This window comes from Rhinolophus sinicus, chromosome 9 (genome assembly GCF_057876585.1).
Source record: "Rhinolophus sinicus isolate RSI-liver-muscle chromosome 9, RSI-T2T, whole genome shotgun sequence".
In the NCBI taxonomy this organism is placed as follows: domain Eukaryota; kingdom Metazoa; phylum Chordata; class Mammalia; order Chiroptera; family Rhinolophidae; genus Rhinolophus; species Rhinolophus sinicus.
In genome coordinates, this window is record NC_142509.1 from 28,310,904 (window position 1) to 28,327,779 (window position 16,876).

General features: G+C 45.0%; 1 protein-coding gene across 18 annotated transcripts in view; it reads left to right on the top strand.

Annotated features, from left to right (window-relative positions):
* Positions 1–16,876, top strand: part of CIT (citron rho-interacting serine/threonine kinase) — a 154,027-nt gene that overhangs the window by 65,591 nt on the left and 71,560 nt on the right. For all 18 annotated transcript variants that reach the window (XM_019753968.3, XM_074321905.2, XM_074321908.2 and 15 more), the window contains 3 exons: positions 10,289–10,394; positions 11,314–11,457; positions 12,744–12,863. In XM_019753968.3, coding sequence (XP_019609527.2) covers positions 10,289–10,394; positions 11,314–11,457; positions 12,744–12,863 — 370 coding nt within the window. The remainder of the gene's footprint in view (positions 1–10,288; positions 10,395–11,313; positions 11,458–12,743; positions 12,864–16,876) is intronic.

Below are 16,876 nucleotides of genomic sequence, written 5' to 3' on the forward strand. Positions count from 1 at the left end.
CTTTAATAGCATCACAGTGTGCACAGAATTAATGGCCACTCCTGAACTTGGTCTTCAAGCCTGGTATGCCAAGACCCCAGCCTGCCTTTCAGTTGCATCTCATTCTTGTCCCCTGTGTCCGGGCAACCTGCTCAATGCTCATCGAGGACAGACAGGGACCGTGTTTTCTACCTTGTGTCTTGCCCCTGGCAGGTCTTCAGTGAACATTTGTCAAATTGAATTAGACCAAAGTGGCCAGGGATAACACCATTTCCTTCTGCACAGTTTCTACAACTGCTAATGGAAGCTGTCATCGATTGAGGACTTCCTGTGTGCCCAGAACTATGCTGAGCGCCTTACATGCATTGTCTCATTAAGTCCCACAATCTCACCGTAACTCTATGAGATAGCTGCTATTAACCCCATTTTATAGATGAGGAGACTGAGGCTCAGCAATGTAAGTTATTTTTCTGAGGTTTTGTAGATAGTAAGAGACTTAAGACGTATACCCATAGCTGGCTGCCTCCAGGACCACTGCACTACCCGGCCTGTAACAGTCATGACTTCACTAGATTATGCAGGATCTATAGTCACCTAATAATCAAGGTGAAAGAGCTGACTCTACTGAGAATTACTCTGTACCAGGCACTATTCTAAGTGCTCAACAAGCATTCTCATTTAATTTCAGCAATGACCTACTGTTTCACAGGTAAGAAAACTGATGATCAGAAGCTCAGGTTACTTAAGTTCACGCAGGTTGCACACGGCAGAGGAATGGCCAACTTTTTTCTAGCTTTGAACTTTAAAGTGTATATGAGCATTATTTTTTGGGACGAACTATAACACACTCATTCAAAGTCCAGGTTTTGGAATAGATAGAAATGGGCTCAAATTAGGCTCCACCCCTCGCTGTGTGAACAAGGCATGTAGCAGCCCTCGGCCACAATTCCCTGACATATAAATGGGGTTATTATAGTGCCTGTTGGGTAGGTTTGTTGTGGGGACACGTAGAGCATGCAGTGGTAGCTCCTGGGGCAGAGTGAGTATGCATTTCATATTTGTTATTGTTATTTAGGGGTAAGGATGGCCTAAGGGTACTTTTGACTCTCTTTTCTTTCCTGCTTCCACTTTATAAAGACATCTTGCTGGTTTCTGCCTATTGAGAGAATCGGGCTCCATGTAGGGTGCCTGACAGATGTCCTAATATCTCCATCCAATTTCTTACTCTGAATAGAGTCTGTGATGCATCAGTTAAACCCGCACTTTCCATAAAACATGCTCGAGGCTTCTGGTAGGATCCAGGTCCAGTGAAGTCTGGAACTCCATGCTGGGGAAGGAGCATGTGCGCTGTGCCCAGCCTAGCTGTCACCCGCTCCCCCTCGAGTGCTGGAGTAGCCTCTGGATAGAAGAGTGTGTATGTGACATTGCTGTCCCAGAACTTATGCTGCGCATCTCCTGGGCAAGGACCAGAAAGATTTCTCATGCTAGCGTCAATTCAACACACTGCTTATTTTGGGTTCCTTCTCCCATCGTGACCTTTAAACAGGCTTCCTGGGGCACAGAAGGTCTTGCCACACCATTCATTCATTCATTCATTCACTCACTCACTCACTCACTCACTCACTCAACAAACATATTGTTCTAGGCCTTGTGGCATAACTGAACAAGACAGATACTGCCCCTGCCTGCAAGAAGTTAGCATTCTGTCGGGGGGAAGACAGGATAAATGAGCTCATATATAAGAACGTTTCTGATAGTGGTTGGGGCTCTGAATAAATCAGAGCCGAGATGGGGAATGACCACGTTAGTCCTTGAGGCCAGGACTAGCCTGTGTCTGTCCAGTGAACAGGGAAGCAGCACGTTGAGGTGGCCGGAGCTGCGGCTGCGTGGGCAACGAGGTCTGAATGAGGTAGGCAGGAACTTTAGGTTTGAATTGGGCTCTACACATGGTCCTGACTTCACGATTGTTCGACTTAGAGTTTTTGATTTTACGATGGTGCGAGAGCGATATGCACGCAGGAGAAACTGTACTTGGACGTCTGAATTTTTACCTTGTCCCAGGTTTCACTGGCCACAGGGCCTTCGACTGTTTTCTTGTGATGATGGGCGGCCGCAGCTCCCGGTGAGCCATGCGGTCACTGATCACCAGGGTAACAGATACTCTGTGTGGCCAGTGATTTTTGGATATTTGTGTTCTGAGCACGTGTAAGGTAGGCTAGGCTAGGCTGTGATGTTCGGTAGGTCAGGGGTGTGAAATGCATTTTTGACCTTTAATATTTTCAACCTACAGTGGGTTTATCGGGACGTAACCTCATTGGAAGTTGAGGGGCATCTATAATTGCAGTGAGCAGGAAGCCTCTGCAGGATTGTGAGTAGGGACGTGGAATATCTGGTTCTTCTTTTACAAAGCATCCCTCTGAGGTTGCGTGGTGGCTAGTAGGGCGACAACAGGTTGATTCAGGGAAGTAAGTTGGGTGACTGCAGCCATCCAGGCAAGAAGTGGAGATGTGTCAGTGAAATTAACCTGCAACGCTAGGCACTGGCTTAGAGGAGGTGACTTCATCAGAGATCCCATGAGAGGCTCTGCTTTTATTAACACGGTTTTTAATAAATGATTCTTGAATGGCATAGTAATCATTCCAAAGCAAAAGCTCTAATTCATCTGGAGTCCACGCCTGGTTATGTGTGTGCGTCAGGGTGTATGTATGTGTGAGTATGTGCTGTGTGTGTGTGGGCGGCTGTTGGGGGTGGGGGGGAGAGCCCCAAAGCTGGCTAGACTCTGAAACTCTTTCAAAGGAGAGCAGTATTTTTGATATTTTCAAGTGTTCATGATGGAGTTCCACTGTGTGTTTTAAAATTGGTTTATAAAGTTAGTTCATAAATTTCAGAATGCTCCATCTTAAAAGCCAGTATATTTTTGGAACAGAGTGCTGATGAGGTTTTTCTTTTTTGCACCATGCTACATCTTGCAGTTGCAAGTATTTTTAGTGCTGCTGGCCACAATTAAGGTAGGGCCCTCTGCTAAGCTAATTTTAATTCCCTCGTTTTAGCCGCCAGTGTCCATTCTTGGTTATCTCAAGAATATCTGTGGTTTGCGATGTGTGTGATCTGTGAATTGGTGGCATCTTCTGCAAACTTGGGGTCCTTTTCCTAAGGGAATAAATGGGTGGCTTGATGCTTAAGTGTGATCTTAATGATTACAGTAGTGATTAGAATACTCAACGCATATACTTGCTTTCCGGATGGAAGTATAGATTGTACACTCTTGATAGGAAGCATTCTGTTGATAGCTTTATTAAGGGTGTTTTTGGAGTTATGTGGATTATTTATAGACATTGGGAAAACTGCATTTTATCACTTTGTTACTTAAATGTTGAAGTTACATGGAAGACAATTTTTAGGTCACATCTAACATTTAAAAAAACCCCTGAAAACCCACGTTCTTTTTGCTGCAGCAGGAACAACCAAGCCGAACCGTCCCTCTGTGTCATATGCCATTCCCTCTATCAGTACTCGTTGGGCCTCCATAATTATAAAGCAGATGTGTATATTAGGAAGAGATGTTGATTTCAGAGTAAATTTTTCTAGAAAATAGAAGCTGGGAAAAAAAAAAAAGGAAAACCCAAACTTGGCTTCGTGCTTGAAGAGACAGCACTGCTGTGTGTGGGTGGGTGGCTACATACACCCGCTGCTCAGAAGTGCCTTTTCTCTCCATGGGATAACTGGCTGTGTATCAGAGATGTGGCCAGGAGGAGTAGGCAAGCAATGTGTGGGCAGGCGGCATGTTCTTTTCTTAGCATCCTTATTGTACTGCCATCTCATCGAGCCTGGTGCATGAACCAGCCTGGGCTTCAAAAATCTGTACTGTTTCCTATTTAATTACCACCCCTGAGCTGCCAAGCGATGGAGGAAGAGTTGTTCTTCGTGTGTGGGTTGAGTTGTTTCTGGGGGTGGCTGTGGACTGACCTGGCCTATGGGTGCTCTTTGGTACCCAGCTGTCCTGGGCTCAGGCTTAGAGTTGCCCTCCCAGCATCGCACACAGCCAGTCATGGATAGAATTTTCCTTCCCTCTAGGGCTCCCTTTTCCTTTCCTCTGTGACCTCACTCCTCTGAGCCTCGCCAATGCTTTCCTTGGGTTTCTTTTCTTGGGTTTGTCCAAGGCCATCCAGGCAAGACGTAGCAGAGTTGGGATTTGAACCCACAACTGTTGGGTTGCAGAGTTCAACTTTGAACGCCCAGCTCTACTGCCCCCCTCCCCAACGTGCACCCCAATCATCATAATGTAGGAAAATGTAGAGGTCATAGGGTAAGCTATTCCTGAGTATCAGTGCCATGGGATAATAATACTGGCGTCCGGCTAGGTCTTATTTTGGGGGAAACACGGTAGTACCCACCTCATAGGATTGTTGGGGAGATTCAATGAGGTAACCCATAGAGCACCAAGCACAGTGCCTGGCACATAGTAAGTCTCAGGAAATGTGCATTATTATCAATGATAAAGGTAGTGGCATTAATTCTCTCACCCACATTGCTGCTTCCTTGAGACAGGACTTCTAGCTTCATTAATCGTGTAGCATCCACAGCAGGGTTTTTCAACCTTGTACAGTTGACATTTTGGGCTGGAGAATTCTTGTGGAAGGTTGTTCTGGGGATTGTAGGACGTTGAGCAGCATCTCTGGCCTCAACCCACTAGATTTGATAGCACTCCCACCCCGTCAGGAAAATCAAAAATGTCTCCTGCCATTGCTAAATGTCCCCTGGGCGACAAAATTGTCCCTGGTTCAGAAACACTGGTTTACAGGTACCTCTCATGCGATCACAGGACTTGTATATTCATGTATGTGTGTATGTATATAATCTCTCTTTAAGAATTTTTTTTTTTATTGGGGAAGGTTAACAGGACTTTATTGGGGAACAGTGTGTACTTCCAGGACTTTTTTCCAAGTCAAGTTGTCCTTTCAATCTTAGTTGTGGAGGGTGCTGTTCAGCTTCAAGTTGTTATCCTTTCAGTCTTAGTTGTGGAGGGTGCAGCTCAGCTCCAGGTCCAGTTGACGTTGCTAGTTGCAGGGGGCACAGCCCACCATCCCTTGCGGGAGTCGAACCGGCAACCTTGTGGTTGAGAGGACGCGTTCCAACCAACTGAGCCATCCGGGAGCTCAGCTGCAGCTCAGCAAAAGGTGCCGTGTTCAATCTTAGTTGCAGGGGGCGCTGCCCACCATCCCTTGTGGGACTCGAGTTGTTGAACTGGCAACCTTGTGGTTGAGAGCCCACTGGCCCATGTGGGAATCGAACCGGCAGCCTTTGGAGTTAGGCGCACAGAGCTCCAACAGCCTGGGCCACCAGGCCGGCCCTCTATATATTCTCTTTATCTATCTATCTATCTATCTATCTATCTATCTATCTATCTATCTATCTATCTATCCTCTCTCTCTCTCTCTCTCTCTCTCTCTCTCTCTCTCTCTCTCTCTCTCTCTCTCTCTCTCTCTCTCTCACATACACAGTCACTTAGAGAAGGTGGCCACTTAGAGAAGGTGGCCAAAAAATATTTGTTGAAGTTTGAGAATTTTGAAAACAAAAGGAAATTCTTGGAAGACTCTTTAGTTGGCAGGTAGCCTCTGTCCTATTCCAGGGTCCACAGAACTTGGTGATCAGATAGTTTCAATCTAAAAGTACTTCTGTGCCCGTTACCCATAACTTTAGAGTTCCGCAGGGCTTTTTGCAACCTTTCCTTCAAGCAACACTACCATCAGCTCTTGACATACTACTACTCTTGATGAAATGAGGCGTTTCAAGGTGATTTTCGACCGGCAGAGTTGCTACTTGAAGAGGACACGGTCCTCATAGTCTGAGGCCCGCGTTGGATGTAACTTCCCAACCTGTGATATGCATTATGGTCAATTCTAGAATAATGCAATTGTCTACAATAATTTGGTGTTGTTTTGAAAGTCAGAAGGATGGCGAATGAGATCCTAGAAAAGAATAAGTTGTGATAATATTTTAGAATATCTGTTGGGGGGATCGACGCCGTCAAGAAGAGAGCCTATCATTGAGAGCCTATCATTGGCCCTAGAGATTGAATTGGCCTCAGTGTCTACATGAAAAGTGAGTAGAATACAAATATGCTAAGTTAAGCCATGTTAACTATCATATATTTCTTTTGTAGACATTCATAGAAATTGTTTATTTTAATTGACTTATTAAAATTGGGGGTGGGGGTAGGAATAGTCCTGGTCTGAAATTCCTAGCCCACCATGATTAACTTCAAAATTGTGTTTCCACTCAATGAGGGACCAAAAGGCACCAGTTCCAAATGGCATGGTCAGAAGGCCACCTAGCATCAAATGCTGGGGACAGTCATACTATGAGCTGTAAATGCTTAGACCCTAAATCGCAGGTACTTTCTTCTAATTAGCACCATGGTTCCCCAATCCTGTCTGTACATTGGAATCACCTAGGAGCTGCCCAGGCTCCACCCCCAGTCTGTCTGTCTCTCATTTACAGACAGACTGGTTGGTTGGGGCCTGGCCATTTTTTTTTTTTAATGCTTTACTGTTTTTTTTAGAGCAGTTTTAGGTTCACAGCAAAATTGAGAGGAAGGTACAGAGATTTCCCATCTTCTCCCTGCCTCCACCATCACACCCCCAGCAGAGAGGGACATTTGTTACAATTGATGAACCTACATGGACACATCCTACATGGACACATCATTGTCACCCAAAGTCCCTCGTTCACATTAGGAAATCACTCTTGGTATTGTCCATTCTGTGAGTTTGGACATTTATATAATAACATGTATCCATCATGATAGTATCACGTGGAGTATTTTCACTGTCTGACATCAGTAGTTTTCAAAACCTCTTCAGGTGATTATACTGTGCAGGGAAGTTCCTGAAAGCTGCGATGACCTTTTCCCCCCTTCTCCTCCAGTCTCATGCTCCAATCCCATTATTGTTTATGAGATTGTTGCTACAAGCCGGGTTTAGTCATAGAATTCTTACTATAGCTTTTTTTAGATGTGATTTTTATTTCTTTGAAAAAATAAAAAAAGATTTCTTTAGCACCTTTATTGTGAAGAGCTCTTAATTGCCGTACTTAGAACTTCGAAACAGTGAACATTTGTCAAGCATCAAAATAGCAGAATGAGGGAGTTGCACCTTGCGTGACAAGGAGGGCTGTGGCATTGTCTCCCACAAGTGCTGGTGGGTGGGCCGCACGTCCCCTCCATTCTGGGCCCATTAATGAGTGACCTAGAAACTTTTTTTTTGGCAAATAAGCAATCGGCTTTGTATCCACAGCAGCACACTTGAAACATTCAACACCGCTGGAGCCCGTCTTCCATGTATCATCAAGTTTTGGGCACATGGTCACGCATCCATGTAACTATTCTTCTAAAGGTTGCCAGTTTCGTGCTTGGGCACAAAGAGCTGTGGCCTGTGTTGTCACCTCTGACTCATGTCAATGCGTGTGACTTAGTGACATGTGGGTGACTCTGGATTACTGAAGGACCAGGGAGCCCCTCTATGTCGCTCATCCCTTCTTCCTTGGGTGGTTTGGGTCTTCTCTAGCTCATCCCCCGAGTGAAGTCAGGAATAAAGCAAATAGCAAAGGCCATACCAAGCAACCCACTTCACTTCAGATTAAAAAAAAAAAAATATGTGTGTGTGTGTGTGTGTGTGTGTGTGTGTGTGTGTGTGTGTTTGGCTGGATTTAGGTAGAAAACAGGCTAGTGAGAGGTGTAGAAATTGGTTAAAATTTCTGGCCAAAAGTTAGATTTTAAAAAGGATTTATTTCTGGATTTCAGTCCCTGCTGCCCATTTCTATGAATAATCAACATTTGTTTTAACATGAATAATGGCACAGAGGGAATTTAGCCCCCTGAGTCTGACTATTTCAAGCAACTGAGGTCTGCGAGGCCTGTGCTATTTGCATAGGGGGTGGTGATCAAAAGGACAGTGGGACTGGTAATAGGTTGACATTTATGGAACCCTCATGACGAGCCAGGCACTCTGCTGAGGGCTTTACACAGGGCATCTCATTTAATCCTCGCGAGAACTCTTTGACGTAGGTTGATATTACCCCCATTTCACAGATGAGGAAACCGAAGCTCAGAGAGGTCATATAGTTAGGAGTGGCACAGTCAGATTTTGGACAGAGCAGCCTGATTGGGTGTCGACTCACTTGGCTGCCCTGGGAGTGTGTGTGTAGGGAGCTGTCCCTGGGGTGTACAGTGAGCCAGCACCATCACGCCAGCCCTGGCACTGGGCCGGGAGCCGTGGGGACAGGTGTTCTGGGTCAGTGCTGCAGGAAACTTACCTCTTTTAGGCAGGGACATGGTTTGGGGCAGCAGGAAGCAGAACTTTCACCTGCTGGTAAGATGCGGATGCTCATTGACAACCAGCTCCTGCAACCCTGTTGCCAAGGCAACAAAGATGGGGCTGTGGGGCAGCAGTGGGCTCTGCCACACGTCCCTCCCTGTGTAAGAACCTCCGCCGCTGTCGCCCCAGTCCTGCCCTTCACCAGTCCCAGTGTTTGTGCCCAGAGAGCCAACCACTAGGGGCAGCTGCCCTGGATGAGAACTGTCATCTCCACCCATAATTAACTGCTTCCAGAGATGAGGTAGAGTGTGTGAATTATACACACGTGTGGGGATCAGTTTTGTGTGTGTATGTGTGTGTGGAGAGAGCATCCTTCTAGCCCACTTTTACGAGGTCACACTGCATTATTTTTGATGATATTTTCCTGAGGGTTCTATAAGGTGCCTCAAGTCAGTCTCCCTACCCCAGCTCTCTTTGACACCAACAGAAACCATTGAGTAACTGGCAAGTTACTTAACCTCACTGGGCCTCAATCTCCTCATCTATAAAATGAGGATAATAAATTGTATCTGCCTCATAGAGTAGTTGTGGGGAATAAAGACTTAAAACATGTCTAGAGTTAGAACAGAACCAGGCATGTCATCAGTGCTTAATAAGTGTCTGCGTTTTCTACAGCTGCTATAACAATCACCCCCAATTTAGTGGCTTCAAACCACACCGATTTATTACCTTCGAGTTCTGGAGGTCGGAAGTCTGAGATGGGTTTTCTTGGGCTGAAATCAAGGTGCCGACAAGGCTGCACGCTCTGTAACCTGTAAGAGAATCAGTGTCTTTGCCTGTTCCAGCTTCCAGAGGCTGCCCGAATTCCTCAGTGTGGGACCCCTTCCTCCGTCTGCAAAACCAGCAGTGTAGCGTCTTCCTGTCTCTGTCTCTGTCTCTCTCTGATCCTAATTCTGTCATCACATCTCCTTCCCTCTTCTGCTTCCATTTTACAAGGACCCTTTTGATTACATCAGACCCACCCAGATAATCCAGGATAACCCCATCCCCTCCCATCTCAAAATCCTTAACTTCCTCACGTCTGCAGAGTCTTTTTTTGCCATGCCAGGAACCATCAGGATGTGGACATCTGGGGGGAGGGACATTATGTGGCCTACCATAAGCCTTAGCAGTGTCTATAAAATGAAACAGAACCAACTGGCTATTGGGGATTGAATAAACAATAATGTGATCCCTATAGTATTATATATAATGACCAACTATTTATTGGCTACTGTCTGTATTAGCTTCGGACTATGGCATGTATTATCCCTCCTCCCTAGAGCTTGTTTTCCTTCCAGAGCTTTGGGTGGCCAGCACCTTCTGATCCTTCAGGCGCCAGCTCAAATGTCACCCCCTCGGAGAAGCCCTCCCTGATTACCATTGCTTCAGGCAGACCCGCGACCCGTGTCCTCTATCATCAGATCACCCTGTTTCCTTCTTTGACAGAAGTTATCACCATCTGTAACATTTTGTCTGTGTGTCTGCCTGATGCCTTCTTTCTGCCCTGTGTGGAATGTCAGTTCCAGAAGGGCAGGGACCTTGATGTCCTGTTTACTGCCATTCCAGGACCTGGGACAGTTTCTGGAAAACAGTAGGTGCACATTGCAGACCTGCTGAGTGAGTGAATGAGGCCATGTAGGAAGGATGCTGTGTGTAATGCTCCTGTGTGGTAGGTCCTGTTATGATCATTCTGCCTCGTAGATGCGGAAACTGAGACTCAGAGTCTGAATCATTGCCTCAGGTCAGTGGCGACTGAATATACACCCAGGTCCGCCTGTGTACAGAGTTCTTGCTTCCTTCCACCTCCCTGCCTCATGGCCTTGATGTCATTACTAAAAGCTCGGCCAACAGCCTCAGAACCCTGGAAGGTCCCTCATCTGTGCTGTCGTTTTTGAATGCAGCTTTTCAGGCCCACCTACCTGCCACCTTGACATTGGTTTTTTTCTACCTAGGTCTGTTGTGTTGGGCCTGGACTCCCCTGCCAAGACTAGCTCCATGGAAAAGAAACTTCTCATCAAAAGCAAAGAGCTGCAAGACTCCCAGGACAAGTGTCACAAGGTATTTATTTCCGCAGCCGGCCTCTCTCCTTGCTCCAGGATCCTCCCGTCAATATATGCCAAGGGAGCCGCCCGGGGCCGCTGCTGGCACTGAGCCACCTGATCCATACAGAGCGAGCGAGGTGCTCCCTCCCTCGCTGAAGTCACGCCTCCAGCAGCTCAGAGGGAGATGAATTCGGGCCTTGACGTTGCTGTAAATCCTTTAAATCTTAACCAGAGGAGGCCCTGGATTTAACACGGCCCGGCCCGGCCCGTTCCTCAGCATGACCCAGCCAGATGTCTGCTTCTTCCGGCAGGTGGCGTGGGTCCTCACCTGTGGCCGAGATGCATCCCATCTGCTTTGAGTGATGCGAAGTCTCTCTTCCTAGTCTTTTAAAACTCCTGCTTATGTAACTGCGGCCACGGTGTTGATTATGCTCTACGTCTCTTAACACTCACTGTTCCCGGCCAGGGGCAGCTTTCTGGAAGCTCATAAAAGTCACTGCTTGTCCGGGACTCCTAAGAGTGCAGACGAATACATATCTCCTTGCCCTGTCCTGGATTTGTCCTCTAGATCTTTGCAAGGAGATGGGGGGGATCAAGATGGATTTGGGATAAAATTAAAGTGACGTCTGCAAAAACCAAACCAAACCCAAAAAGCAAACAGGTGAAAAATGATGATTGTGGCTTCCTTGCTCACTGGGTTAGAGAAGTGATCAAGTGTGAACCGAGACTTGAAAGAGAGGAGTGACTTAGCATTGGTGACAATCCTTACGAAGAACTGTGCGCTCCCAGGCGAAGAAACCATGGTATTTACCTCCCAACCTTTGGCGAAATAGTGCCAGCCCAGACCACCAGGTGGTTTCGGAGGCTACTTGAGATTTGATTGCTCCCAACGAAACTCCACGGGCCTTTTTAACCTGTCGATGTGTTTATTTCAGATGGAACAGGAAATGACGCGGTTACATCGGAGAGTGTCAGAGGTGGAGGCTGTGCTTAGTCAGAAGGAGGTGGAGCTGAAGGCCTCTGAGACTCAGAGATCCCTCCTGGAGCAGGACCTTGCTACCTACATCACAGAATGCAGTGTGAGCCTCCCCCAAAGTCCCCTTCCCTTGGAGGTGGCACTTCCTGTTGTGTGTGTCTCATCCTGTTTCATGACAGCTTCATGAGGCACATCACAGCCAATGGCAGAGAGTAGAGGAAGGGCGAGTACAAAAGCCAGAGCTTCTGTGATTTGCAGAGTAGTGTGAGGCCAGGTGAGAGGTCCCAGAGAAGTAAGACTGGACCCTAGAAAGTCCAGGTAGGCCGCCGAGCTCGGAGATGGGCGTCGTCATTACAGCAAGTCACAAAGTGTCGTGACACCTCCCATCCTGACCTCTCCGGTCTACACCATGTCTGACACGATCAGCCTCAGGAACCAAACTCGCAAATAAGTACAAGAAAATGTATTTTTAATCTGCCTGAAATCAATTTTCCTTGCCTACAACCAGCGTAGCAACAAGAAAGCTCAGCCTTTACATAAAACCCAGACCCTCTGTCATTATTTACCATGTGGCTTTTTTTTTCCCCTTTCTTTCCTTCACGAGAGTAGACTGTCTTGTCCATTGTCTCATTAAATTTTTCATTCAGGTGTTTTTTTAATGTGCCCAATTAAACAGTCTTAAGAAGTTGAATCACACATTTTTCAAGTTTTTTTTTTTTTTTTTCCTCCTCACAAGAGAGAGGAAATCTATAGGACGTGGCTAATTAAGAATAACTGCTATGTTTCCATTCCAGATTTGGCTGCCTTTCAGTGGTGGGTGGAGTTATTCAGCTCTGTATTTCAGATCTATATTTCAGTGCCACTGAAGCATTGAGGGAAACTTATGGATGAAAGGTGTCCAGGAGACGGAAGCCAGGAGGTGGAAATAGAGTGCTTGGAGTCTTAAGTGACAACTGGGCAGAGAAGGAAGTCATTGCTACTTTGAAAGAGAGCTATATACGTGATAGTCCTTGAATAACTGATACTACAGAAAAGGCTTTGTAGCCATCTCAATGGTGGTTAAAACGGCTAAGGGATCTTACTAGTTTTTAGTCCTGACCATACAAGTAAGTATCTGCTAGGACAGGTAGATGGTGGTAGGAGACAGGTCGATGTAGTTTTAGGCTGGACCCACAAGGTCAAGGTCACAAGGTTGAGATGATGTTTCTCGAACCCAGGGGTTTTACAGGATGAAAACTGGAATCGGCAACCAACCGGAAGTAGTCAACTTTGGTCCGTCACCCGAAACCGTCTTGGTGTCTGTGAAGCAGCTTGCAGCTCCCTTAATGAATCTTTTCAAGCAGAGCAGGATCCACAGGGCATCCCTATTAAAATTTTTGCTTTCTGCAGAGCTTAAAGCGAAGTTTGGAGCAAGCAAGGATGGAGGTGTCCCAGGAGGATGACAAAGCACTGCAGCTTCTCCACGATATCAGAGAGCAGAGCCGGAAGCTCCAAGAAATCAAAGAGCAGGTATGACTGCCTGCCCCGGAGCCGGGCGACAATTCTGACCTCTGATTTCAGGAGAGGTGTGTTTGAGAGGCAGAGACGGGAAAGAGAAAGGAGGGTGGGGAGAGAGAGGTATGTAGGTAGGTCATTTGGAAATGTTAGATTCCTCATAGTTTATATAAACTGTAGAGTGCTCGTTCTAGGTCCTTGGAAATCTGCGCTCCATAGTGGCTACTCTTTTCAATTAAAGGCATAGGTTTAGAGCAAAGGTGGGCAAACTGCAGCCTATGGGGTGAATCTGACCCGCCACCTGTTTCCTGTGGCCACAAGGTAAGAATAGTTTTTGCATTTTTAAACGGTTGGGGGAAAACAAAGAAATCAAAAGAAGAACAACATTTCACGACATGTGAAAATTACATGGAAGTCAAACTTGAGTGTCCATAATTAAAGTTTTATTGGAAGACAGCCATGCTCATTCACTCACGTATTGTCCATAGTTCTTCATGCTACAGTTGGCAGAGGTGAGTAGCTGTGACAAAGACCACATGGCCTGCAAAGCTGAAATTGCCTACTGACTAGCCTTTTACTGGAGAAGTTTGCCAACCTCTGCTTTAGACCATTAAAACAACTTAAATATTTTTATAGCTTTTTCAGACACACTTGAAATTTTTGAGAGAAGCTAGGATAGTTCATAGTTTTACTTACAATAGAGAAATATTCTAGAAGAAGAGTTTGAGCAGTTAAGGCTGAGAGTAAGACGTAACACGGCCCATCTGAGTGCAGAAAGCCATCCCTGTGTGTTCAGAAAACAGCATTGAGACCTTTAAAAAGCCCACTCTTTCTTTTTTCCCCTTTCTAAAAGGGTTTTCTTTCTAGATGGTTCATTTTTATTTCTCTGCATTGTTTCCTTTTTAGCATGGATTTTCTGTCCTTTGAAGAAACTGTAAATAGAAGCTTTAATGAAGAAATGACAGTGAGCAATTGGAGAGCTGAGTGATCAGCTGCCAGGCAACTCTCATTCACTTCAGAAAATCTAATGTAAACAGTCATGAACATTTTTGTCTCCGGGTGGTACAAACTTAGCCATCTGGGTGGTGCTAAAAGTAACATAAGAAACTCTTGCAAATAATTTGATCCATTAACTGTTCTTTAAAGACGGAATTAATTGTTTTGGGAGTTTTTGTTGGCATAACTATTTAAGACCCTAATATTTTAAAATGATTGGTTAATATCCTCTGTGCTTGATAAAAATGTTAAAAGTAAATATGCAGAGGAAGCGTAGCAATCTGGTCATCAGGTTTCTGGACAATATTAATCTTAGAGATTTTGAAGCCCACGCGTACAGTTTGAAACATCTGCTTTGATAGTTGACTCACTGCTCCTTTCAACAGTTTTTTATCCTGAAAGTTTCAAGAGGTGGGCTTATTTTTCTCCCATTAGCTCAATGTGTTTGGAAGTTTGCTTTTTGTGACATCCTGGGGAAATGAAAGCTGTGTTTGGCCACCAGAGGGAGCAGCTGGTATCCATGAATTCTATAGATTATCAGGACATTTTGAAAGGTGGTTGAGTTCAAAGAAATGTCTTTTATGATTCATATCACAGTTGGCATGTGTGTGGAGTTTTAGATTTAATGACTGTTAAAAGTTCCATTTGGCGGGGGTGGGGTGGTGGGAGAACACTTCTTGGTTTCAGATTTTATTTCTCATCGGAAGAAGGATTTATTAGGACTTTTGGTAAGTTTTGTGAGAGCAAGATGTTTGCAGTCCAGGAAAAAGCATTTCATGCTTTCGGCAAACTCCTGGCATTTGGCTTGCAGCATGCCAATTCCTGCCTGATTGGGCATTTTGGCCCCACACTGGATCGCAACAGCTAATGTCTATATAGCTATGTATTTTTTAATGTTTTACTTCTGTTTAGTCACCCCTTATCGAGTATTTGGATTTGGTTCAAAAGAAAACACCTAAGAGTCTCACATGACAGTTTGAGTCATGCACCATGACTAGCAGTTGCCGGATTTCCCTTGCTACTCTCCTCAGGAAGGGAGATAGAAGTTCAGGTAGCACAGAAGGCATTTGTGTTTCAGGATTTCTGATTGAATAGGGCTACGTCTGCCCCTTCCACAAACTTCTGAAGCTCCATTCAGAAGACTTACCTTAGGCTTCCGAAATCATCCATGGGCCCTTATTCTGACCCCGCTCATCTCTGACCCACTATTCAGTCTGTGTGGAGATATGACAGCTCTCTCTCAGCTGTCCTTGGGAACTGACCTGTTGATGGCTCAGATTTTTCCTGAAGCAGGGATTTGATTAGCTGTCGCATTTATAAGAGTGCCTTGAAGTATCCAGCAAAATAACAGCGGCTCAACAAATGAGGCAGAATTCCTTTTGAGGCCTGTGGCAGGCTGGATGCTTCAAGAGCTCAGAGAGCTGACAGAACTGTTGCCTGATTCTTGCCTTCCTCCCCCCTGGGTGCTGACAGCTGAGGAAAGAGATGTTGGGGGGATGAACAGCCGCTCTGCCCTTGCTCTTGACAAAACAAGAAAATTACATTCCCTTCTTGCTGACGTAAGTTCAAGAAAGAAAAGGGAGCTTGAGGATAAAAGATGTCCAAGATTTTCTCCCAGCTCTGCTTCCTCCAGTTGGGTGTTTTGTGGCTGTGGGTAGGGCGGATGGCACTTTTAGAAGAAAAAAATTGAGCTTTTAGGTCAACGAGACTGTTTTCATAGATAATATTGTTTTTGTCTTTATATGAAAGTCATATATATATATATATATATATATATATATATATATTTATTATTATTATTATTTTTTAATGGAGGAAGGGGTCCAGGAAGGCACAGTACCCAGAGCCACAAAACTCATAATGTGACCCTGGCCAAGGGGTCTAGAAAAACCACAAGTAGAAGATGTATTGTTTCACATAATCGGCTCACGTTCCACTCTGTGTTTTCAGATCATTGTGAGCAGGTTACAAAGACCTTTGCTTATATAACCGCATATCACCCATTGAGTATGTACCACCTGGACACCTGGTGCCCCATCACTTCTAGGATTGACCTTCAATAACTGTATATTTTTGGGTGGAGTGAAATGAGACTGTGCTTCCTTCTGGGCTCATGTTTTTCCTGTCCCCTCTACCAGTGATATAGAGAGAGGTGTGCTTGCATGAAAATGACCCCATTTTCATAAGAACTTCACCTCCCCTTTTGTGTGCTCCGGCGGGGATTGCCTGTTACAATAGGATGAAAGATTTACTTTCTGCCCTGTGATTAAAGAAACCATATCCTTGCTCAACTGATACCTCTTCAATTATTTCATGGGGAATGGTTCTTAGAGATAGTCACTGTATATTATGAATGTCAAACACAGTCTTGATTCAATTCCTTGTTCTTTTCATTTTGTACACCACCCCCCACAAGGCACCTTGGATTACATAAATGCTCATTCATAATCCTAATATGTATAAACTTTGATTTTGCTAACAAAGAATATTTTCCCATTTTGGCCAAAAGTGTTCAAAACCATTGCCCATTCTTCTGGTACATCCAATTTTGTAAAACCTCAATTCAGATGTTCTGTTTTGATTTTCGAAATGCATTTTGGAAAAGGTCAGGCTGTTTGGATCACTTTAAAAGGTTTGCTTGAGGGAACAAGATAATTTTTTCTTTGTAATTTTTTTCACAAGTTATTTTGACCAGAGCCAGAGTTTTGTGACTTTTCCAAGTTTCAGGGTGACTTGCATTTCAAGAGCAATGTTAAGTTCATCATTCAGTTTTGGGGCCAGAGAAATTAATGGCGAGAAACTGACATGATGAGTTTCACCTTCCAAGATTCTTTCCACTGAGCTTTCCAATTACCCCCTTGTGCCGTCTGAAAGGTTAATTTTTAAACTAGTACCATATCTAATTATGTTAGGAGCACATGACTTCTAAAGGACAAATCTATACAAACGATTACCCTTGGAGGAAAGCTGCACGTAAGCAGTTTATCCTGGTTGTTTAAAGAACATCCCTTCCAGCTTTTCTGTGTTAATGC